The sequence below is a fragment of the Corvus kubaryi genome, unplaced genomic scaffold, assembly GCF_017639235.1.
Source record: "Corvus kubaryi isolate FWS band 111438036 unplaced genomic scaffold, C.kubaryi_AGA036_p1.0 66, whole genome shotgun sequence".
NCBI lineage: Eukaryota > Metazoa > Chordata > Aves > Passeriformes > Corvidae > Corvus > Corvus kubaryi.
In genome coordinates this window covers 11,561,391-11,587,015 of record NW_024582054.1, presented here as the reverse complement: position 1 = coordinate 11,587,015, position 25,625 = coordinate 11,561,391, and the positions used below count along the sequence as shown (strand labels likewise).

The following is a 25,625-nucleotide window of genomic DNA, read 5'->3' as shown; positions in this document are numbered from 1 at the left end:
CTTTAATAGTATTTTCTGAGAGAGAAAAAACAGGATATGATTAAAGTAAACTTTAAAGGAACATATCTCTTAATTTCTGGAGTTGCATAGAAATTAAACATGCAATATCCATTAAAAGCAGTGAGAACCATATGTCTAAATCCTATTAAACTGTGAAAAAAATATTAAGAACGTGAATGCCTTTCCACAGAATAAATCTGATGATATAAGAAACATCCCAGTGCTCCCCAAGGGCTTTGTTGAGGGATGGGTTCTGCTGTACTGCGTGTTCTTTAACCTCAACAAGAGCCAAAGCAGACTCTGGCCATGACTTACTGCCCTCTATGATAGCAAAAGACCCAACAATTATGCCTGCATTTGCAACTGTGGAATGCCTGTTTTAAGATTATTAAGAAACTACCAAAAATTGTGACCACACCAAAAATTCACTGTCAACAGGGATTGATTCTTTACCTTTATTTGTGACTCATGAAAGCAACAAAGAGATGAACATATCAAGCAGCTGCAGAATAAGGAACCTCCTGTCCTTGTTATTACAGAACTACTTGAAAAGAATGTTGAAATATAACTGCACTAGAACGAAAGATTAAATGCGTTGTGAAAAATCATCTGTGTACTTCTTCCATGGTTTCTTTTTTTGACTGAAGTATGTTATTTATAAGTGAGTATGTTATTAAACACTGAACATAGTGCTTTACAGCCAGTAAAAGACAATAGACCAAATGTTACTGTTACCCACAGCTGGAGTGGATTGATAAAACTAGCACATTGTCTTTGCTCACATCGTTTAAAGTCTAAATAAAGATATGTGATCAAAAGAGTGAATTGACTTAGCTAGGTGACAGAGAAAGGGCAAAAGGTGAAAAAAAGCTGTATCAGTAAGTTATAAAATGCTTAACTGGATAAATATTTTGCTGTGTGCCCTAAGCTTTAAAAAAAAGTGATCTATGTTTCATGTTTACATTACAGAAATGAAGGATTTTCAAAATAGCATTTGGAATGAAAAAGGATGACACTATTCCCCCAAAATCTACTCAGTGCATTAGAATGAGTCAATGCTTACATATATGTTATACTTCCCCCTTTATGTATGATCCAGTAAACTGGGAAAAAGGTAGACAATATTGGTATCATGTCATTTGACAGAACAACTCACTAGCAATCTATCATTTACACATTTTCACATTTATCTTTTCAACCATATGTTTTTTACAAAAACTATAGTTGAGAACCTAGCATGCCATTCACGGTCCAAGGATGTTCTTGATGAAGAAATCCAATTACTTTTTTTCTCTAACTTCAGCCAAACCTTGAGAGAACAAAGTGGCAACTTTGGGGAAAAAATAAAAAGAACAAAAAAAGCAGGAGAAGAAGTGGCTAAACACATTCTACAGGAAATACTCTCCCGGTTGCATGATAATATAGGTAAAACTGAGTAAAATTTCTGCTTTTGCACTGTTCCAAATATATGATTTGGACAAATACTAGTTATTCCAACATAAATTTAAGTGTGATTTTAAAGTGACAATCCTTTAGTAAAATATTGCATGTGCTCTACTTGTTCCAGAATAGCAACAGTCATATATGGGATTATTTTGTAATGAAGATAGCTGAATAGATATTTTGGAGCGTCTTTGTGTAACGCAGTTCTTGGTAGTTTAAAGAGGGGAAGAAATAGGATAGGGGAGTGAATCTGTAATACTGGAGGGATCCAGTGAAAAGAAATATAAAATTTTCAAATTGTGGGGAGCTTTGAAGGAGCAGCTGGGCAGGAGTGGGGGAGGCTGCCCCAAGCCTGGGTTGACTCTGTCCCTAGGAAATTGTTCTACCCTTGTACAGCATAGAGTACAGTATAGTGTTTTATAAGATTTTATGTTTCAAATACAGCTATTTTTAAAGTTCTGTGAATGAGAACTGCAATCTCCCCGGCTAGGGAACTAAGTTTAATATATCTGTTAGTGTCTAAGTCATCTTTTAAAAGAAAGCAGCTTCATTTTTGCTGCTTTGTGGTAAAATCCACATCAACAGCACCACTGAATGTCATCAATCAATCATCCCATTTCCGCATCTTAAATTAAAACTCCTTTGAGTAATTTGTAAAAAAGTCCCAAATTATTGTAAAGATTAAACATAGTGTTACAATAAAATAAATATTCCCATGGGAGGAAAGTAAACTTTTTCTGATGTTTCAGAATTATTTAACACTGATTTCTCAATGCCCACTCAGTAGACATTTAGCTGGCTTCATAAAAACTTGTTCTAGGTCCTGTTGACCTTATTGCAAGAAGAACCAGAGCCTGGATTTGTAGATTTTAAAGAACAAAGGTGAAAACTAAATGAACTGCTCCTCTCTGTCCTAAGAACATGAAAACACAGTGCAACCCTATTACTCAGTGAGGATCTGTTCACTGGAAAATCACCGAGGGAATAATGAGGGGGGAAGAACAAGAGGAGGAGGAAAAGGTGAGAAGAAAAGAGAAAGAGGGCAAGAGAGAGCAAAGAGGAAAAGGGAATTTGCTTTTGATGTCACAGTTCTATCAGCTCATGCATTTTTCATGGATACCAACTAGTGCTAAAATAATGCTGTGCTGACAATACAAGCATGAAAAAAAGTAGCCAGGTTCTCAAACAAAATGATACTGGCTTAAAAATAATAAGATTTAAAAGAATTCGAAACTCAGAGCTTTTCTTTCCCTTCTAATTAGTAAGCCTTTTGGGGCTGACATATTCCAGCATTTCTCTCAAACTTGAGATTTAGGAATGTAATTATTTTTAAGGTGACCTGAGGTTCCAATTTAATTGCATCTGCTGAAGAGCTTAAAACAAAGTGTTGCAAAACTTCACTGTAACCCTAAGAGTTGGCAACACTAAATGTCATAAGCATGGCATACTATACAGTTTTCAAGCAAAGCAGACTAAAAATTATCAGATGTTAGATACAAGTGCATTAATTCAGGTAGCATTTGTGCCCTTTGCTAGAAGGAAATTAAAAACTGAAAGGGAAGCCAGCTGGTAAATGAAAATAAACTGGTAGGACTCAGGAGTTAGCCTGGTGTCAGTTCAGGCTTTGTAAACTTAACTTGAGGAAGTGAACATTAACATTTCTCAGTGCTTTTGATTAAAACCTGATCATTTTAAAATAAAGTCATTAATGGATTGTATGTACACATTCTTTTAGGCTTTAGTCACACGTGCTACAGCAGTGCCGATTACTTGCAAAAGAAAGCAAATCATGCACAGGTGCAGGAAACAGCATGGGACCTTTATTTGGAAAAACGGCATTTTCAGTTGTTGAATTATTTAGGTATCAGCCTTCAGATATTAACCATCTCAATAGTTCTGAGGACTTTCTACAATTATTCTGTAGATTTTTAATATAAACACTGTACTTAGTTGTGATGAATTATAATGGATGTGGACTTTCTGTGGTTTTTGTCTTCCAACATGGCTAGCACTCTTAGGAACACAATTAATTTAATACTCCAGTTTTAATTACCTATGGCACTGTAAATGCATTAGTGCTAAAAAAAAAAAAAAAAGGCGGTGAAAAATGAATACACTAATGAAACCATTTAATGGCATTTTCGGTGAACTGGAAGGAAAAGCAATGTTATGGGGCCCACGTATAACCCTCCTTGGTCATCTTAATTATATACAATCGCACTTTCTGCAAAATACACCCGTACGCCCCCGCACGCGCCAACAGCACTATGGCTCGGGGGCTGTAACTGAGAGAGCAACGTCCCCGGCACTGCACTGTCAAACGCCGAAATCCGCTGGGGATCAGCCCCGCGCGAGACGCGCCGGGGCCCCTGCTCGCAGGGCAGGTACGAAGGGCAGACAGGGGTGGCTCCGGGGCCGAGCGCTGGGTCTCGCCGCGGCCGGCGGTCTCACAGCTGCTCGGTGACCCCTCGGCACCGGCTGCTAACGCCGCTGGCGGAGGCGCGGGTGGGCAGCACCGCACGCCGCAGGCTCGGCCACCCCGCCGAGCCGTGACCGCCGTGCCGGGGTCGCCGTGCTTGTGCCGCCCGCAGCCCGGCCCGGCCCGGCCCGGTCGCACGGCCGCGCGGAGAGAGCCGCCTTCCCCCACCGGGCAGCCGGGCTGTGCCCACCCCCCGCACAGGAGGTCTCCGGCTGATAATTCAAAAATGGAGGATGCGCCCTCTCAGCCATTAATTAATAATGTAGCTCGCTGTCTTCCTGTGTGACACACGCTGGAAGGCACCGAGCGGCCAATAAAGATGTAGGGGAGAGCAGGGGAAGGCTCCTCCCCGCAGCTCTTCCTGATTGAGGGCTTGAAGAAGTAGATCAAAAACTTCCCAGGAGCCGGCGGGGGGGGGGGGGGCTGAGGAAAGGAAAGAAACGCGGCGAGGGGGACCGCGCTCCGTACCGACCGAGCAGCGAGCGCAGCCTGCGGCCGCACCAGGTGGGCAGGAAGGGAGGGAGCCCCGCAGCCCCCGCTGGACAGGCCGGAGGCCGGGCTGTCCCCCGCGCCGCGGCCGCGCTGTCCCGCGTCGGCGGAGCCCGGCAGCCGCTGGGCCGGGGCGAGGCGCGGGGCGGGAAGGGCGAGGACCCCAGTTAGGCAGCGACCCGGCAGGAAGGGAAGGAGGGAGATAAGTGGTCGGCGCTGCCCCTCCTGGGTGTTTGCTTTGCGGAGAGGAGGAGGAGGAGGAGACGGAGGCGGAGTGGAAGTTGGTGTCCGGCCCGGCGTGTGTGGGTCAGAGGCGGGGGAAAGGGGGTGACCCAGAGGCAGGGGCGCCGCAGGAGACAAAGCGCGGCCGGGGTATCCCCGAGCCGAGCACGTTGCGCGGCTGGCGCGGGGGTTGCCGCCTCCGCCCGCCGCTCGGCGTCATGGCCCCATTGTGAGGCGGGCGGAGGCGGAGGAAGGTGCCGCCGTTGGTCCGCGCGCAGTCCCAGGCAGGCAACGGCGTGTCGGGCACACAAAAGGCTCCGCCGAGCCGCCGCTCCCGCTCGCTCCTACCCCGGCTACCCCGGGAGGAGGGACACGCCGGGCCCGCTCCCTCCTCCCCGGGCTGGTGGGCGCCGCTGCCTCGCTTAATCCCTCCGTGTTTTGTTTTTTTCTTTCCTTTATTTTTCCTCCTACCCCGTGAAGCCGATCCTGGGGCAGGAAGAGAGCCGGGAGCGGGGCGATGCCGCTGCTGCACCGAAAGCCCTTCGTGAGGGTGAAGCCCCCCGCCGACCTCCGACCGGACGAGCGTGTTTTCTACTGCAGGGTCACTAACGAGATTTTCAGGAACTACGAGTAAGAAACAGCCCCGTGTCGGTGTCCGCGTCCCTATGTCCGTCCTGCACTCCCCCGCTAACCCCCCCGCGCTCCGGCGGCGGCGGCGGGCAGGGAGCGGCTGCAGCCCCCAACGACTCTGACACCTGGGCGGGCAGGGAGGGAGGGAGGGAAGGGGATTCCCCAGAACGCTGCGGGGAGCCTTGCCGGGCGGTGTGAGGGGGGACCGCGGCTGGCGCCGAGCCTGTGCCCTCGCGAGGGGGGTGGGGGAAGAGAGGGCGGATCTCTCGCCTGGGGCAGGGGGAATCCCTGCCCCTCCTTGGCAGGGGTACCCCGCAGCCCCCTTCACTCGCGGGGAAGAAAGACAGCCGGCTCCTTCCCCCCCACTCCTGTCGCTCCTTCCGCGGTGTCGCCCCTGCCCCCGCCGGGGAAGTGAAAGTTGCGCGTGTGGGAGGCGGCGGGCGGCAACGAGCGTCTGCCGGGCTCGGGCTCTCCCTCCCGTCCGCCCCCGCCGGCAGCCGCGTGTCGGCGGCGCACGGCGCTAGGCCGCCCCGCGGAAGGAGCCGCGCCGGGCCCGCGTTCAGCCGGCGCAGCGGGGCCGCCCGGCATGTGCCGGTCGCCCTATTGTTGTGGTGACGGCCGGGCGGGGGGCACCGGCCGCCGGGCCCGCTGGACTCCCCGGCCGGCTCCCGCCGCGGTTAACCCCTTGCTGCCGGCCCTCGCCGCGCCGCCCAGGGCCGCGCTCGCCCCGCCTCCGCGGGGAGCCGCCGGCTGACGCGGTTGGAAATGGCCGGCGGGGGAGCGCGGGCGCGGGGTCGCTGCACCTGTCCGGCGGGGTAGAGGTCCCGCCGCCCGAGCTCTCCCCTGCCGGCCGGGCGGGTGGCACCGCCGGGGGTTAAACCCGGCCTGAAAGCCAGCGAGCACACCTGTCCCCTTAGGAGATTTCTTTCTAGTGAGGCTTTTATCGCTCTTCCCATTCTCCTTTTTTTTTCCCCCCTTACTCTTTCTCCCCCCCGCCCTTTTTTTTCCCTTCTTCCTCTTTTTCGCGTGTGAAAAGCTGAATAGGAATGGTGGAATTCCCGTTAACGGTAGAAGGCGGATGGCACGGGTAGTCCCGAACTTAGAGCCACTCACTTCAGCGCTTGTAAGAACAATGGACAGAAAGTATTTAGCGAGACGTTTATCAAAGGCCGATTAATTACGTGTTTTCACCACCGGTCTGATCCAGCACCATCCCTACCTACAAAAGGCCCCCACATCCAAACTATAATTTTTTTAAAGCTGTGCAGACTAACGAGGTTAAATCTAAAATGCTTTTCATTTGCAACATACAAAATAAAAGCACACCTAAATCTTTTTCATGCTTAGACTTGTTTTTCTTACTTAAATACACTTCACTTAATAAAATTTTTAAGAAGCTAGATTAGGTAACTTCGAAGGGTAATGCCTTACTGTTCCCTGAACTATATACTCTAGGGGTGTTGAATATGTTGTTGGGAGTTCTAGAAGGAATATTTTCCTTATAGGATGTATAAGAACCTAACAAGTGAGAGCTGGCAGCCTCCTGTTTCTGTAGGAATTAAGTCCCCCTCCCCCAGCTTCCGATATTTTGAAGCTGCTTTTCTGGTTAGAATTATTATCACATCGTTAGATGATTCTCATGTATTTGTATAAGTTTCAGGTACAGGTAGTTTTACTGAAATTTCAGTATGAAAAGTATCCTTTTAAAATGTCTGTCTGTTCTCAAAATGTTTGGTGACGATTTCAAGTATTCTGACAGGCTTACTTATACGGTAAAGGTGTTGTCATTAAGAAGTATGAAAGACCAAATTCCTTACTTAACCAAAGTTCATGAATTAAGGGGTAAATTTAGATGTGTTCACACAGGCAATCCTTAGAAATGTCAGTAGGTGGGTTAGCTGAGAGGTCAGGTCTTAGAATGTGGTATTTGGGAAGACTGCAGAAAACTCTGCTATGCTTGTTTTTTTTTGTGTGTGTGTTTCAGTAGTGTGTTTGTTTTTGTTGGTTTTGTTTTCTGGATTTTTTTGTTAGGTTGGGTAAAATTGGTGTGTTGGATTGAAAAATGTGGTACTTTTTACTTAGCAAAGTGTTCTGACAGATGGGTGGGTAAGTTTAGGTTAATGTTGGTTGTGTCATAATCTGCTGGAGAACATAGGGTTGGTCATCTTTGAGACAGTTTTAAAGATGCTGATCCTTGTCTCTGCTGGTTGCTGATGGATAATGTCTTCTGAAAACAACACTTCCTATTTCTTTGTCCAAGCAAGGGCAATTAGATTAACAGGGATAGGGAAGGCCCATTTCTTAAAAATTGTATTAGCTGTTTCATGAAAGAAAGCCATTGTCTAAATCGGGCTTCTCTGTATCTGCTTTTAAGGGGAGAATTTCAAAATTACAGAGTCTGACTCGATCAAGAGGGCTGTATAGATATATATGATAATCCGAATTCACCCGCTTCATCAACTGTATTAGTGCTTTTAACTAGTACAAACAGTTAAGACTTAAGTTGGTTTTCTGTTTGTTTTTTGTTGGGCTGTTTGGTGGGTTTTTTGGCAGAGCACAGACTTAGTGTTGAAAAGCTGCTTTCATGCCTGTGTCAGCTTTAGTAGAGTTGAACACAAATCATACATTAGTATTCATCTTTTTTCTATATAAGAAATGCTTATACTAATATGAGAAGAATTTGGCAAGACTAGTATTTTGTAAAGTGACTTTCCTGGTAAGAATGTATTTCCTCTTTAATCTGAAATACAATCACATAATTTTGTAACCCTTTCAAAAGGGGGGGGCCATGTCCAGTTGTATTTATCCTTAGTAAGAGAAAGTGGGAGAGCTGATGTTCTTCATGCTTGGTTGTATTCCTGGTTAGAGGGACAGACCAGCAAGGAGAGTCTGTGAGGCCATAGTAGGAAAATCAAGTACGGATGTGCACGAGATATATGGGATGCATGAAAAACATATTGAACCAGTGGGATGTTACCACCAGTCTTTGACGCCTTGTCTGTGAAAGTTAATAGCTGATATAGATGTGCAGAGAAAACCACTTTTAAAGTGTGGGAAGTCCTGCATGTGAAGACAGTTTGAAAAAGAAAATTAGTAGTATAGATATAGTGGTAGGAATGTTTCTCATTCTAGAACGTGAGAGGGGGAGGAAGAGCTGTTTCTCTTCATCTTCAAAACTTAGTGAAACTTCTTTGCAGGTTGGCCTGTGGAGTTCTTGGTTACAGTCAAATAGAGATCTTTCAAAAGGCTTTTTAAGTGTCCTTAGTTAAATTAGGTGAATTTTCCTGTTTCCTCGGAGAGAAACTCATCACTTTAAATGTATTCCTTAATGCATAATTAACCTGTAAATATTAAGGAATAAATGTATCATGGTTTTTTTGCTTGTTTGTTTTGTGCATTATTTGTAATACATATTCTTGACTACATCTGGAGATGAAGAGTATAAGAAAACTCAGATCCAGGATGGCAGAGTTGGTCTTCTCTTATTACCCTCGTGTGGTACACTAAATGACTTGTTTTTAACATATGCTAAGAAAATGAATGGAAGTAAATGCTTTGCAACAAATGCTCTTAAAGCACACTAAAAATATAATAGATCTTAAACTCAAGGGGAGTATTTGGTTAGTTCAAGCAAAAGATAGCCATAATTTCTGGGCTGATTTTTATACCCATTGCAAATGCAGTAAGTACAGAGATTGCAAGTAATTTATTTCTAGCTTCTGTTAATGAACTGCCTCCTATCAAATACCTACTGAGTAGCAGCATTAAACTGCTACTCAGTGATTTTGCTGGTAATTTTACAGTTAGTCTTACCTTGCATAGAAAACTTAACTAATTAAATGAAAAGAGACATCCAGCTGAGAAGTTGGTGTTAATTACAACTACAAAGACAACTTAGTTTTAGTCCATGCTCCTTGTGTAGTTGGGCTGATGTGGACATCCCGAGGGTGCTGCAGTCACATTTGACTTCTTGAATGCAGATGCGACCATGGAAGTGAACTTTGTGGGTGTGTTTTGTACGAACTTCTTCCTCCATGTTGTCAGGAGTCACAGAGATCTTAAACCAGCAAGGAAGCCCCAGAAACCATAATACCCTAGATAAAGATGTAAAAGTAAGGCTTTAGATGTGATGTAGCAGCAGATGCTTTGCTCTTGTGAAGTTAAGTTGTATGTAGAATATGATCAAGGGCATTATTACCCTTCAAATAAAGGGAAAGTGTATTGCTGCTGCTGCCATTCCCTTGGTTTGGTAGCTGTTGTGTCTGGTCTTTGTCAATAATTTTGTGATAACTGATGTGCATTGGAGAGAGGGGCAGAAAGAGTATATTTAGTGCTATACTGTGGGATTTTGTTTGCTCTCAAACCAAGTTAAAGTGACATCCTTAAAACATTGCAATGAAACTCTGTTAATAGACTAAGGCACAGATGATTTTGATGTACTATAGGTAATGATAGCTAAAGACAAATACTGCTTTCAAAATTGAATGTAGGTTTTTTTACACTGTTTCTTTTTCTTCCCTGTGAATTCACAGGGGAAAAATCCACACAAAACAAAAGAGGAAATGAGGGAGAATGAAACTAGATACACAAAACATGCTCGTATGCAAATGGAACATGCTTTCTTCAAACATGTTTCAGTTAAAGTAATCTTAGCATTTTGTACTTGTAATAATCATAGATTAGGAATTTTTAGAGAAAGGTTTGTTGTTTGGGATTTTAAAATTTTTTTTGGTTGGTTTTTTTTAAATTTTTTTTCCTCCTCTAAGTTCAATGCTGCTGCTTTAAATAGCATGACTGCCCAGCGTCCCCTCACAAAGAATAACAGCAGCTCTTAAAGAGACACTGTCATTGTGAACCGCTGTCTCTCCCTTGCTCTTTGACACCACCTTGACTTTTTTTTTAAACTTTTACTTTCATAGTTTTTTAAAAATTATATTCTGGTACATTTTTAGTAACTCTTTAGAGTGTTTTTCTGTTTCCTGGCTAAAGATAATTATCAAGAGCCTCTTTGGTGAGACAGAAAAATATATGTAGAAACACAGCTGAATGAAGATTTAAGTAAGTGTTACGTTATTCATTGAATATCCATCCGTAAAAATCAGTGTCAGTCTAATACAGAAATACTGAAATGTAGGGCAGGACAAGACCTGAAGGGATCACATTTTATCTATTCTACCACCTCACAAAAAGCCCCAAACCAAACTTGTGAAACAGATTTTTGTCTAACCTGTTCTTTAATATGTTTAAGTAAGTATAATACACAATAAAGATGCACAAAGAATGACTGACAGCCATCTGTTCTTCATATATTGAAGGATAATTTATCTAATTCTCACTCCTTTGTTCTTCTGCTTTTCATGTTTAGAGTAAGCAGGCCCACATTATCCATGTACTGTCAAATATATTACATAGATAGCAGGATAGCAGGTGATATAAAATCTGAAAGTTTGTAGCTATTAAATATTATTCAGATAATTTATCTCTTCTGTCCTTTTCCCCTTCTCACAGCTGATGTTCTTCCGAAAGCATATCTCACTCAGAGGAATCCTGTGCTCATACAGAAAGGATTATCTGAGCCAAGGCTCTTCATTGTCCTCAATCTGGAATTTCCATTTTCATTTACAAAAATGTTATGGTTCATCTGTCCATCTGCAGTGAACACTCATCTGCATCAGTGTCACCAATGAACGTTTGCCAGCTTGGGTTTGGAGGGAGACTGCAAGAAAAAACTCGGTGTGAACTGTCCAGTTCTCTTAACCTCCTTACTAGAAATTATTTGAACAGGTCTATCCTTTTAAAAATGGGAACACTCTGGTTTAGTTTTGGAATTTTTTTTAAAAGGAATTAAATGAAACTTCAGTGCAGGTATCTCATGTGGCATGCAGTTGTCTGAAAGTTCTGTGTGCTTTGAAATAGCTATGTTGGACTGATACAAGACAGAACAAACCTAGTTTGTCATGTGTGTTCAGTAGTTATCAATACTAATCCATTAATATTTCTAAAGGCAAATAAAAGCATTGTCTGAACTGGGGCATATTGAAAGATTGCTTTGCTGTCTGATCACTGATCCATAGTATATGATATGTTTAAACATGGCTTTGTGAATAGCTACATCATCTACTTCATCTAGAAAATGTTTTAATAAACTGCTGTCCTTCTCATACCTGTCATAAATGGACAGATTTTGACTAATGAAAGCTCTTCATTCTTGATTCCAGTATAATAGCTAGTAAGCAAGCAGTGACAATGCAATTTTAGCCTTAATAGGAAATGTGTGGAAGGAGGAGAATCAATATTTACTAATGGAACAAGGGAGGAAAAGAATTTGTAGGAAAAAATGTTTCAGTGCTTTCTTGTAAGAGGTATGCAAACAGTGAAGGAATAAAAACTATTTAGAGAACTACTTGACATTGATTTTTTACCTCTCTCATCTTTTCATTTGTGAGTTAAGGCACTCAAAATCTGGAACTTACTCAAGTTGCAACATGTTTCTGTGATCTTAAGTTATTTCGTGTTTGTACAGTTTTAGGTGCTCGGCTTGCAAATATTTGTGGAAATGGGGAAGATGTGAGTGTGATATGACACCTATTAAACTCAGTATGATTATTATTATGCAAAAGGCTTCTTATATATGAATATTTGTTTGAAGCATTTCTAGGTCTTGATTCTCTTACTGTAGTCTGTAACGAGAGGAGACTTGGTTGTACGATAGCAATTTCCCATGCCATGGCTGAAAAATGGCAAATAACCCTTGGTTATCTACAAACTGTAGAGGAGTAGAGCTGCTTTTGCATTTCAGGCTTGTAAAAGATATTTGCAATTTCCTGCTATATTAACTGTGAGCAAGTTGAAAATGTTAGTCAGAACTCAACTGTTTTCTTTCTTTCTTCTCCTTCTGGTCTTTCTTTTCAGTGATTTTTTTGAACGCACCATTCTGTGCAACAGTCTTGTGTGGAGCTGTGCTGTCACAGGTAAACCAGGACTCACGTATCAGGAAGCACTGGAATCAGAGAAGAAAGCCAGACATAATCTTCAGAGTTTTCCAGAGGCACTCATCATTCCAGTTCTCTACCTGGCCACCCTTACCCATCGCACCCGACTTCATGAGATCTGTGATGAAATCTTTGCTTATGTCAAGGATCGCTATTTTGTTGATGAAACAGTGGAAGTACTTAGAAATAATGGTGCAAGGTAAGTATGTATAAAAATAAATACTTCTTTTTGTTTGATGTTGGTTGGGTTTGTGTGTGCATTTTTGAACCCAAAACCCAGGGTAATAAATTCCATCAAACAATTACATCCAGGTGAGGTGTGATGTTAAGCTGGTGATACTATTGCTGCACTTCCCTGCGTTAATTAAGAGCAGGATTGTGTGGCTGTGCTTGATACCTTTCCTTAGCTTTGACGCAGCTGTGGAGATACAGCAGTGCTCTCAGGTCTTGACACTGCATGTTTTTGGGTGTATGTGGTGGATTTGCAAAGGAATGTCGGTTTTTTGATGTGAGAAAGGTGGGTTGTTCTGTAGAACGAGATTTAATGAGAAGTTAGGGGAAGCTATGTCAAAAAAACATACAAAAGTTTTGATGAATCATTCAGAATAAATGGCCAAACTACTGAAAGCTTAAAATAATGGATAAATGTTGGATTTTTACTTTTTAGGTAGTGCAAAAATTGTGATTGCATTATCAGCAAAGTTGGGAATTTATTGTAAGATATTTATAAATAGTTGATTATCTGGAATTTTGGTTGATAGGGGTTTCTTCCCACTCAGAGCTAGTGTTATGCTTACTGTTATACTGGTGTATTTATTGCAAAGTTCTTTATTGTTATCTTAGACTGTTTAAAACCTAGGAAGAATTTTGAGCTTCAGATGCTTTCTTTCTCATATCTTTGGTACATAATGCTCTATAGTATAAATAAGCTTGAGTCTTTCTTTAAAGCAGCTTCTGGGAGAGGTCTAGAAAAGGTCCATGTTTTGTCTAAATGAGTTTACAGTTTCACTTAATTGAAGTTTAAGATGTGAAAAAACATGCTCAGTTTGGAAATACCTCCAGAATGGGTGCTAAAGCCTTTGTGGGCTCAGCTGCTGCTGCTGTGGTTTTTGTTGTTTGTAGGGTCATTTTATTTTGCTTTTTTTCAGGAGGAAGGTGACAGCTTACACTTCAGAGTAGAAGGGACTCCTGTGGGTAGCCTGATACACAGTGCACAGTCTGGTGTTTGTTGGGTGATAGGAATGGGCTGGTTCAAAATGGTCACTGGAGAACAGTTGTTCTGTGTGAGTTTTTGTAGTGGCTGATCCAGGTATTATTTATGGCAAATTTTGTACTACACCAGGAAGAAAAATCTTGATGCACTGCAGGAGATAAGTTGTAAGGAGATTGGTATGTGTATGTACATAAGGTCAGTGCTTAATAGAAAAGCTTTCCATCTCTTCACTGCTCTGTTCTTTTCAGCCAGTAAAGTCCCAGTCTGTAAAGCCAGGACAAGAGCAACTTCAGTAGAGTTACTGCCTTCTGTGTGGAAAACCTATATCCAAAGTGTCTTTCTCTCTTTCTCATCTTTGTACTTGTCAGATGACTAGACTGAGGTTACCACTGGTATTACAGTCATTTTGCTTAGAGAATAAGGTGTTTGTTTCATTTGTTCGTTTTATTTAGAAACGAGTATTACGAACTGTCAGTATAGTTCAGGTGTTCTTTTTCATTTGCTCAATGAAATGCCTTAGTATCTTCAGAAGTAGAAAACAGTTAGTTTCCAAAATAATAGCAAAAAAAAAAAAAAGATTGTATTTCTAAAAGTTTTTTCCCTCAAGAATGACTCTTTCTATTACTTTTCTAAAATATTTGTGTGTGTGCATTGTAGCTTTCCAAAGATGTTTCCAAAGGTAAAGTTGTGATATCTCTTTAAGAGAGTGCTGCAGCTTTTTTAACGTCTTTAATTCAACCTTCTTGGTTACTCAAAGCTGTGTAGAGATAAACACAAAATTGTTAGATATGTATATTCTACTTTGATCAGTATATGAATAGGATATAAGCTAAATTTATTAAGCCTCTGAGATGGGCTGGATACCATTCAAAAGATGAAAGTTTCAAATAAAATTTATTTCCATCAAAAATTAGCCTGCTAGAGATTGTATGTTTTAAACTACATAACTATAAATTGGTGTAAAATCAAGAATAAAAAACTTGCCTCAGCTGATTATATGCCATTGATATTCTAGACAAAGGTATAGCAGGGAGCTAGTTCAGACCTTTAATGCTAGATCCAGGAAACACTGCAAATAGCATGGTAATGCGGAGGGACTTTTATGCTTAGAGGTACATAATTAAAGAATACAAAGTGGGAGGAGGTGAGGCATTGTTATTTGTCTGCCAATTAACAGTTGACTTTGACCTGTATCTTGAAGTACTACACTGGGGATTAAGTGTACCAACTCATGTTACTTGTGCATAATATGGCTTTTCACCGGAGCTCTTTGTGCGCATTTGTCATGTACAGCTACGTTTTTGTGATATTTTCTAGCAAAAACTATCACAGTCCATCTATGTTCTAATAGCGTCCTATGAGGCTAGTAGAATTTGGAAGATCATGAAAACCCAGTTGTTTTGTGGTGGTGTAAATTCTTCCACTGCTTTTATGTATGTTTTTTGCATGTGTAATGTCAGCAGGATCATTTGGTTTTCTGAGCTCTGTACATCATTTAATGCCAAGCCTACTGTATAATGCATGTGTAACCAAGGGTTGCTCAAACAATTAAAATATTGATATTTTATAACTCCTAACTTTGCATGTGTAATATGCTTGTAAGATAGACTGCAGCTTTCTAGATTTTGAACAAAGTAAGCAGTAGGGAGCCCAAACACTAGAAGGATTAGCATTTTGGCTTTATGCAAATGTGTTTATCTTGAGCATATGAAGTTGTTTATGATACTGCAAGGAATGACAGGTGATCTGCAAAGAGAGGACAAGTGCTTCGTTCAGACGTTTAGAGTCTAGGTAGATACTGGGTTTTTTGGTTGTATGAAACCTGTGTGTTCTGGTTGTTGCAGTGTCTAATGTCCCGTTGCTTTTTCTGGTGTTATGTCTCTTCTGGTTTCTAGCCTTTTGCTGTGCTGCTCAATTTTGAATTTGGCCACTTCTGCCTTGTTACTGAGGTCTGGCAGGAGGAACTCAGGAGAGTTTGGGATACACTGTCCTCCTCTTAGTTTGGTATGTCTGGTGTCTCCCAACAGCCCTTGTCAACCAGAAACAAAGTGTAGAGAAAGCACCCCCCCCCCCCCCCCCCCCCAGTCCTATCATGTGGCTTGTTCAGGTGGTCTCTGAAAATTATGGGTGTATTTTGGTAATCTGTTAGAAGCAACGAGATAATTCTGCTTGCTTTTTAATCCTTTCAAGTGATGTTTTGATTGAAAACGGCCATCTTTCTTGGTTTGTATGTGTCCTGACTTTTCTGGCCAAACTGGGGCTGACTTTTCTCCAAAGTGGAAGCTGTGCTATGCTTTAAAACACAAGGTGCTCAGATTTCCAGTTAAAGAAACATAGGAATTGTGTAACAACATTTTCCTAGTACTGCCTTCACAAAAGACAAAATTATTATTTGAAACATTGGTCAGAAACATTAAATAATACAAAGAGAAAGCTTAATCTAAAATTAAGTTTGAGTTGCTAAAGAATTGCAACCAGTTGACACTGTAAATATTATCGTTTAGAATGTCAAATTGCAGTTTATAGGAAGTAGTTTATTGAAAAAGGCATGGAAGTTATTTGAGATTTTGTTGGGCGGGGATTAGAGCAATATTTCATGTTAGCCATGGTCAATTAAGATGTAAAATAAGCAGCTAATGTTTTAGCTCACACTTTATTGAAGGAGAGGAAAAATGTTGATCACATTACTGGAATTGCTTCCTGTATTTGACGTTCAGAACTAGAAGTTCAAGACCCATTACATACTTGTTGGTATTTTGATTTTCCACAAGGAATGGCATCTCTTGCAGTAACCTGTCCATTTGTTGAAGTCTTAGTACTGTGTTTTATTACTGGTACTTGAAACTTGAGAAATTGACTTTCATCATCTTGATGTCTGAAGGCGGTTACCTGAAAGCTGGAACTATGTGGTATGGAAGGCCTAGCTGAAATAATAATCTCAGCTAATGCCTCAGACACACACAAAAAAAGCCCCCCTTCAACAGCCTAACTTGCTCAGCAGTAGGACCTGTTCTTTTCTGCCTGAAGACAGCAGCATGCTTTTTGGGTTTTAAAGCTATTTTAATTTGTTGGAGGAAAAACTACATTTAAAGCATGTGTAAGCAACCAGTTGTGATTTATTGTCAGTGTTCTGAGTCTAGGTGCTATCACAAAAAAATATTTGTCTATATTAGGATATACAAGTGAGCAGTTTGATAATTAGTTAATTAAATGACAAGCTTTTTGTCTGACTTGAGCAGGGAGGAGATTTGAGGCTTTAGGTTGGACAGCTCTACCTCCACTCTTAAAAATAGCTTATGTGGTGATATCTTCCTCATGTAGAGGTTGGGGCACTACCAATTCTTGTCCATCAGTTAGTATGGCACTTAATTAAAAGGTCAACCACTTACAGACTAAAATAGGGTCCTTAAAGGTCAGTGTATAAGAAGGAAGAAAATCATACAGAATGTGGCAGATATAAAAAAGGAATATCTTTTTTTCATTGAATTTGACCACTAGATGACACCACTGCAAAAGAATACTTGCCTAATGTCTGTGAGCAAGCAACACCAGAATGCTTTTAAAAATGAATCTACTTGCAGAAGTAGTAGATGATGTTCTGTTAGGAAGATTGCTGGATCTGATCATATGTTTGATACAGGTTAATATCCTTTCTCTGCTTTGAGTGATCTGATGTTGACAATTGTAAGGCTTCAGGAAACAGGTAATCACAGATGGAACTTTTTTTAACTCATCAGTTGTTTGACTGGTGTCCCAGTGCTTTAGGAGTGCTCATAGTGGATTAACCACTGCATTAGGCCAATTAAAAGATTTGCATACTGTTTTCATCTCTCTAAGTCTTAACTGGGGCACAGGAAGCATGTTGCTGGTCATGACTACAGCTGATAAGGAGTTAGGATGGTAAAAGATAGTCCTTGTAAGAGATAAAGTTATAGCTAATTTTCCAACTTTTTTTTATTCAAACTGGCAACTTGCTTATATCCATATCTATATCTCTGTAGTTGTCTTCTGAGTACTAGGATGAGTTGTTATAAGACCACTAGGTAGTAAGTGACAAAGCGTTTTCCATGTTTAGACTCTAATGGAGAATTTAAATTATAATTACTAATTGTACTGTGCTTTTTAGTGGTAAGGCTTAAATGTAAGTTCCTGTGTACAAAGGAAGTTTGCTACTTTATTTTGAAAGGTGAATTTGGAATTCCAGAAAGTATCAAAACTAGTGTAGTGTCTGAAACAGCATCTCTGATAGTACTGGAGAGCAGCTTACTGATTCATAGAGCAAATACAGTATGTGTTTTCTCAGCATAGCTGTTTAAGGATCAGTCAGCTTCTGGCTTGGAAAAATCATGTTTAAGGCGTTCACTTTCCAGTGCCCTTAAATCCTTTGGGATATAAATGTAAGTGTAAATTTGTTGACTAATAAATATATTTGTATTTGACTAGTGGAAGCTATGAGATGATGATACATGGGAGAGAACCTGCAAGTCCTTTCTTAAAGGTTGTTGAACAGCTGTTAGAGCAATTGGCACTGCCAGTCTGTTAGATCTCATTCTCACACTCTCTACTTTTATAACTATAAATTCAAAGGTAAAGGTTTGGGTTTGTTTTTAATCAGTACAATGTTATGAACCCAAGGCTGGGCTGTCAAAATAATGCATGTACCAGTGTACTACTGCCCTAATTCCGCTGAATTAGGAGATAGCTGATGCAGCTATTCTCTATGTACTCTTGTCCTAAGCAAAACCATATTTCTTACTAGTTTCTTTGAAACATACAATCTTAACTATAACTTGACAGACAAATGAAGATGCTAAAACTCAAAAGCAGCAGCTCATTCCGTACTTTAGGAAGCCATTATGTGCATAAAACCTGTCTCCTTGTTGCGTGCTTTTGTTTTGCGTGTGCATTAAACAGTACCAGTTCGCTTAGGAAAAGATGTCGCTTACTCCTTCAGATCTTGTGTCTCTTTTATCTCTTTAATTACTTTCAAGCGTATGAGAACTGTTAGGATGAGGATATTAATTACTGCACTTACTTGACATTTACTTCTTAAAAACTTACTAAAAGCGGAAAAACAGAATGATGCTGTAGCTTTTTGGTACTTTTTGGCAGTTGCTACTGCAGCTTCTTGTATTACTCTTCTGGGGGTTCCTGTATTCAACTAACTTTACATACTGTTAGAAAAGGTATGTCAAAATGTTAACTTTGACATTTGAAAAACTTTGCTTTCATTTGTGTGTCTTAAAAAGTGAATTTGCCTCTAACTCACTGATCATTGTGGGTTTATTTTAAAAGTTGGCCTCAAAGTGTTGCAATGTTACCCCAGTGTCCCATTTCAAACAGCCATGTGCCATCCAAGGGATGGTTTTGTCTGCTTATTGCAAAGCATACAGAGACACATTTAGAACTCATCTGAGCCTTCAGGGTATCTTGGTTTTTTGACTTGAAATGGGGACATAGCAGAGTGCTAGACTGTTATTTCTGTAAGAGTGATTAATGCCAGCCAGATCAAAAGCTGCTGTGTGGAATGCTCAATTGAGGAGCTGTGAGAAGTGGTCTCTCCTCTCAGAGCCTCTAACACCAGCCTTGGCTGGATGTGAAGGCCTACTTGGCCTTTGGGAAGAACTTCTCTGGGAAACAAAAGTGCCAGTAATTGCAGGGTCGAGGTTTTTCACTTGATATCCTGTAATGGTTTTGGCCTGTTACATAGTGGAGTGCAGAGACTGATGGAGTTGGGTTTCCTGAGAAACTGTCCTGTGCCACAGTCTGTAGTCTCTAGCCCTTAGATGGCTGCTGGAGTCAGTTCTGTTCTTTTGCTTGTTCAGCTGACCAGCCCTGCTCGACATTCATGGATATCAGTGGGACTTCTCAGACCTTTTCATTTGAGAGAGAAGATACATTCAAAAAAATAATTATGTTGGTGATACCACCACTGGCTTTGTGTTGAAAACTTTTGGGCTCCTGTGTTGTTCTTTGTTGTTTTGGTTTTTTTTAAGAAAGCAAAGATAAAACCATAAGGCCAAGCATTTATTGGAGCCCTTCCCATAACATAGGAGACCTTAAAGAACTTAAGTTTCTGAGCCTAACAAAAAATAGATCTGTAAGCATGAGGCCATTCTTTCAAGAAGCTGGAGGACCCCATTGTTGAAAACAGCCTGTAGTGCAGAAATAGGTAAGCAAAACTGTTTTAAGTACAGTGTCGTCTGAGGTAGAGTTGCTGGGACTGTTGAGTGAAAGTTTCTGATGGTTCTATTCTCAATTTATTTTGAAAGCCTTTGGGATTCACTCAATGTGACTGTAATCTTTATTGTAATTTGAAGAAAATGCTTCCTGACTGATGGGGATATTTAGGGTACATATTGACATACTTCGATGCTGTCTTTTTAGATTGCGTTATCCCCAAATGTTGTTTTATGGGAAATAATGAGTATGGTTTGACTTAAGCTGTGTAAATATCTTGGAGTATCTTTTTTTGGAAGTAGTTCAAGTAGTATGCTTCATTTAAATGTCTTGATTCAGCTTTCAGCTGTGCTGTTTTATGTGCCTTGTAAGAGTTGTAATGAGTGAACTCAGGGAATGCTGAAGATAATTGAGAAGAGCAAACTACTTGCACTAGAAACAGTGTGTCTTTGCTGCTTAGTCTAGGGAATTGGTGCTATTAGCCATGGTTTGACTACAGGCTAAAAAAAGGCTAAAAAAATCATTAATAGATTAGTTCTTTAGTGCCAGAAGGAACGGTTGCATCACTCTCTTTAATCTCCCGTTTATCAGTAAGCACTGAATTGCATGGGATTGTGCTTTTATTGAACCAGGTAATGTGTGTTTCACTTGATTCCTTCCCCAAAGGTTTCTGGTAATGATTTGAATAGCATAGAAGATGGAGTATCACTTCCTTTCTGGGATAGCTTAATCTGTTAGTCATTCTTCCTGCTGAAAAAGAAAGGGGAAGGGGGGGTGTGGTGTGTGGAATGCAACTGTATTGGGGATTTTGCCGCTTACTTAATCAAGCGTGTAGAATGTATAATTTCCATTCTTAGATAAGGAGATGTAATGCCCTGTAAATTACAGGGATGCTCGATGGATGAACAGGTAAAATCAATGTTGGAAAGCTCCTCGGTGGCTCGAATATTGAAGTGTTTCTGTGCAGGACGGCCCGGGGGTGTGTGCGCGGAAGCCTCTTTGTCCGTGGGCGCCCCGGGTAGCTCGGGGCGCGGTGCGGCGGTTGCGCGGTGGCTGCTGCGTGGGCCGCCCCCTCTAGTGGTGAGCGGGGTAAGAGTAGGAGCGTGTCGGGAGCTTTCGCTGCATTTCCACTAGAAATTAAAAGCGTGGTTTAATTTGAATCGGACTCCCTAGGAAATATATTTTATAATCTGAAACAAAGTAGTTCTACTAAGAAGTCTTTTTTCAGCAGGTGATCTTTGTTGGATTTAAAAAAACCCAGCCTAATAATATACATTCTGCCATGCAGTCAGCTCCGTATTATTTACTATGAAGGGGTGACTGTGATGTTCCAAATATTTGAAAACCAAGTTACTAATAATAGACTTTTCTTAGAGGACTCAGAGTCTGGTGCTGGGCCAGACCTTAATAAGCCTTGTGGGACTTGGATTTACTTAGGGAACAGTCACCAGGTTCTACCTCCACTGTACTTGGGTGCTCTTGGTTCATTATACAGAGTCTATATAATTTTTTACAGTTAATTAGCTTGGTCTCCACTGGCTGGGAAGACGTGTGTTCCAGCCCCAGACCAGCTTTGGAAACGAGATAGGCTGCATTGGAATGGCGGTGTGCCTGTGGCCAGCAAGTCCAACTGGGTTCAGGCTGCCTCTGTGTGCAGGCAGCTCTGGTGTCCCCATGGATACTGTAAGCACTGGTCATATTGTTGTCTTTAGGAGTATATAAGGATGTTAACAGTTATGTTGGTTGGTTGGTTTTTTTTAAATTAAATTATTTTCATATTTTTTTAATATTTTAACAGTTCTCTTCCTGTTGGAGAGAGCAACTACAGGGTCTAACTGCATTGCTGATCGTTGATAATGCCACAAGAATACTACCTAGAGTATTTTAATGTTATCATGTTATTTTAATTCTTCGGGTTTTTCTCCCGCTACCACTGTCTTTTCTTTCCCCTTCCCCTCTTCTCCTCCCCTCTCCCCCCGCCCCTTCCCAGTGTGTACAAGTTTTGGATAGTACTGCCTGCTTGCAGAAAGACATGTTCAAGAAATATTTTGATATTCCTTCCTTTTTGCCACTGTTCAATTCAGATAGAAGAACATTTAAAATTTGTCATTGATGTTGTGAGGTTTGTTTGTTTTTAAGTTAAGTGTGACACCACACTAATTCAAGCCCAGGACTTCATGTGTTCTTCATCTTACGTATTTCAAGTGGGAGTTTTTGGTGCTCAGAGAAGAGAATTATTAGGTGTTCTTTTTCCCCCTGCTTTGAGCTTTTAGTGGTAGAATGTGGCAATGTCCATTGACTACAGCAGTTAATTTTCATGAATCAGACAAGGCTTTTGGATGTTAAGCTAAAGAATAGGAGCCATGGCATTCTAGAAAGGGGTGAAAGTTAGTGGTTAAGAACCAGCTATAGTACAGTTACCCAGCATGAAGTGTTGATTAATTATACTTTTTGATATGTAGTTAATTCTCCCTTTTATAACTAGCATTCAGGATGGCAAAGGAATAGGCTTGTTTTGTCAATTGTGTGTATGCCAGATGGAGCCTTAATATGTGTCAGCAGATGAATGGGCCATTATTAAGATTAGATGCATAATGATCATTTCAGCCTTGTTTATTTAGGTCATCGACAGTAGTAGATGATGATCTCGTACAAGTAAAAATACTTTGGGATCTGACAATCTTTTGCTTTTCTTAGACTGCTATGAAAATAACATAGAAGCTTTGTTGTGTAGTTTTAAAGCAACACACTAAATTAACTTTTTAGTTTACTTGAGAACTGAAAAAAAACCTCACAACCACAAGTAACTTGATTTGTTTTCCTGAGAAGTGAAGCTGATAGCTGTATAAGCAGATTAATTTCTCCATGGTACTTATGAAATTAGTATTTTACCAAGTGTTGAGTGCAAGGCTCTTAGTTACTTATTTACTAGACAGTAAAGTGTTCAGTTATATATGTATTCTTAAAATAGTATCTGCTACAATTTTAGACTCCTTGTACTAGTGAAAGACTTTTGACGTTAATAAATGTCTGTGTTTTATTTCAGGTTGCAGTGTAAGGTTTTGGAAGTCATAGCTCCAACCCATCACAATGGAATGGCGAATGGCCACACCAGCAGTGCTGATGGGGACACAATTGTCATCAGCGACAGTGACGACTCAGAAACGCACAATAGCTCTGCACAAAATGGGTACATGATGCTTTTACTGTATGTCATGCAGACTGGGTGGAAATGAGACTAAAGCAGATGTGTCAGAGTCTGACCAAAACAAATTACTTGATCTGTATGGATTGGGAGTGTTCAGAGAGCTGAAGGTTGACAAGCTGAACATTCAGAGGTGCCAGTTATGCTAATGAACTAGAAAACTCTGCATTATGAGAAGTGGAATACCTACCAAATAATCATTGTTAATCTCTTTGCAATGACAGTGTTTTTGCTGCGAGATAGTGGAAGAGCTGTGTTTATCTCTTGGTAGTTTTCTGTGCTGCAAAACCTGTGCTGCTGTAGCAGAAAGTGCAGCCATGTTCTGCATTTCTGGAGTCTGGTGTCACTTCACTTCCATCATGGGGCTAAGAGTTGAGATTGCTTTATGACAGGAGGACACACTTTTACTGGAACTCTCTGAAAACCTTCCCAGAGACTTCATGTATTTGTCCAAAAAACCAAATACATACAAAGCTTTCTTCATTGTGCATGTGTCCATATAAATATGTCGTTGTATTTAATGAATTTGATTATGAGTTTAGGTGCAGTTGAAACTGTGTGTGTCCTGTCTTGAGGAACTTTCTATAGGCTGGAGTAGCTTAATAACATTGAATAGGAGAGCCTGTTGGCTGTAACCGTGGTATTTATTTTGGAGTATCCCTTTACTGGCCAGTAATTGAGCCTATCCTAGCAGTATAATGGGATGAAAGACTTCTATGCTTCATAGGCATGATGATGAAAGAGGAAGGTTTGAAGTGGGCCCTAATCTAGAATCTAGCAATGTACAGGCTTTGCATGAACTGTTACTGATTTCAAGATGTCACAGGGATGCAGAAGTTAATCTTGTTGATTGCTTCATGAGGAAGTCATGTCCTGACATGCCTAGAATAACTAGGGTGGAGCTCCTCACTCACTTCATTAAGAAAATAACATGGGATAAATAATTTTAAAATTTCTTTGCTGTCTCTTGAAGGCAGTGTCTAAGTTGTCCATGAAGATGTCCTATGTATTTGAAAAAATAAATGCATTTTCAGTATTCCAGAAAGCATGTGGCATTTGAAAGGAGGTTATTCTTGGAATTAGGCAAGCATGCACAGAGCTGACTGTAGGATTGGTCCTGTTACAGTGCTGTCACTTCCATGCGTGCAGAGCTGGTGGTAAGGCTTAAGTCTTGCACTCCCAGTCAGTCTGTCGTTCTCCCCAGCTGATGAGTTACTTGGACAGTACAGAGAAGGGAGGGAAAATATTTTCTTTCTGTTAGAAAGGGAATTCTTGTGAGAATATACAGACTTTGAAGCAGTGTTCTGTGACATATCTAAGTAACATTTATGCTACAAGTTAAATTGCAAACCTCTTGTGGCTTTAAAGTGCTTACTGGAAGTTTTAAGTGAGTCTGTTTATAACAAATGTGAGAGTGTAATAACAGTTGTTTTCTAGATATATTCTGGGTATATGCAGACTTGAAAAGTATTATTTGCTATGTGTAAAACCTATCTGAAAGTAAAGCATTGCTGTGAATTTTTGTATGCTGGCAGATAAGATTCTTTATACCATTGCTCATAACAGTAAGAAATCCCACTGAACTGAATGACATTGTTTTGCAGCCCTAATCTTTCAGAGACTATTATTTTGCTGTTTATGGAGAGACTTGCATGTGAAAAGTATGGATGTTAGTCACCTTGGGACCAATGTCAAGTTGATATGTGCAGGACAGTTCTGCCTCAGCCTGCACACAAATCTCCAGATTTTGAGACCCAGCCTTTGTGCAAACCTGCAGTGCTGTTAAACAATGGTACAGCAGATGCTCAGGGTGTTTGTGAGGGAGGGGGAGGGGAGCCCAGCACAGATTGATAGGCCATCTGCAAATATTTTTCCTAAAGAATCTGTAAGGCTAGAGAATCTTAACTGAAAATAGATGTCATTAGAGAGATCCCAGCCTTTCTGTGACCCTACTCCTGTCTGTATGGAGCAGAAATAGCCATGTAGTCTGTACAAGTGTTCCCGCTGACCATTTCTGTTGTGTTCTGCAGTAAAAGTTGGGATGGTACAGGGAGAAAGAGTCTGTAATGCTCTTTACTTTCCCTCCAAAAAACAGGCTGCTTTTTAAGGCCTGGGTTACAAAGCAGGAGGTAGCAATCTTGTGATTTCTTAAAACATTTATACTGTGCCCTGGGAGCCTCTGGTACCATAGGTTAGTGGTCACATGGAATAGCAGTATTCCCACCTTAAACTGCTAGACTTTTAAAGGTGAGGTTGAACTCTTGTGTTGGCTTTAGCACTCGGCAGCAGCCTGGAGGTGAGGGGCTTTTGCTGCCAAATGCATACAATTCAGCTGCAACTTAATTATTCATGTCATTCCTTTTGCCAGGGCAGTGAGTAGTGTGAATCATCAAGCATCATCAGAAATACTAGAAAAAAATATTTTTGGTTTATGAGCTGGTTTGTGGCAGTAAATTTGGATGTTCAATTTGAATTAAAGTTTAATTTTGGGAAAGTGCTAATTGTTTCTGCAAATTTTGGGTTATAAGAGAGAACAGTTTTTGGAAATAATGTCAGTGGAACCTTACCATCCAGGCCTTTTACCATCTTCAAATGAGTTTTTTAACTTTATGTGGAGAAAAAATTATGAACTGGATATGTCAAAATGTGGGCATAATTTGTCATTAAAGCTATACAAATATCTTCAGTACAGTAAAATCTTTCTTCATCTTTAATTCTTACCTTTCCTTTCTTCTTCTCTCATTCCTCCATCACTTGAATCCAAGAATAATA

General features: G+C 40.9%; 1 protein-coding gene across 2 annotated transcripts in view; it reads left to right on the top strand.

The window, feature by feature from the left end:
* Positions 1-4,337: 4,337 nt before the first annotated feature.
* The window catches only part of BAZ1A (bromodomain adjacent to zinc finger domain 1A), a 63,418-nt gene continuing 42,130 nt past the window's right edge, over positions 4,338-25,625 (top strand). For both annotated transcript variants that reach the window (XM_042047249.1, XM_042047248.1), the window contains exons 1-4: positions 4,338-4,426; positions 5,114-5,263; positions 12,176-12,454; positions 22,695-22,838. In XM_042047249.1, the coding sequence (XP_041903183.1) occupies positions 5,151-5,263; positions 12,176-12,454; positions 22,695-22,838 (536 nt within the window). In that variant the 5' untranslated portion in view covers positions 4,338-4,426; positions 5,114-5,150. The remainder of the gene's footprint in view (positions 4,427-5,113; positions 5,264-12,175; positions 12,455-22,694; positions 22,839-25,625) is intronic.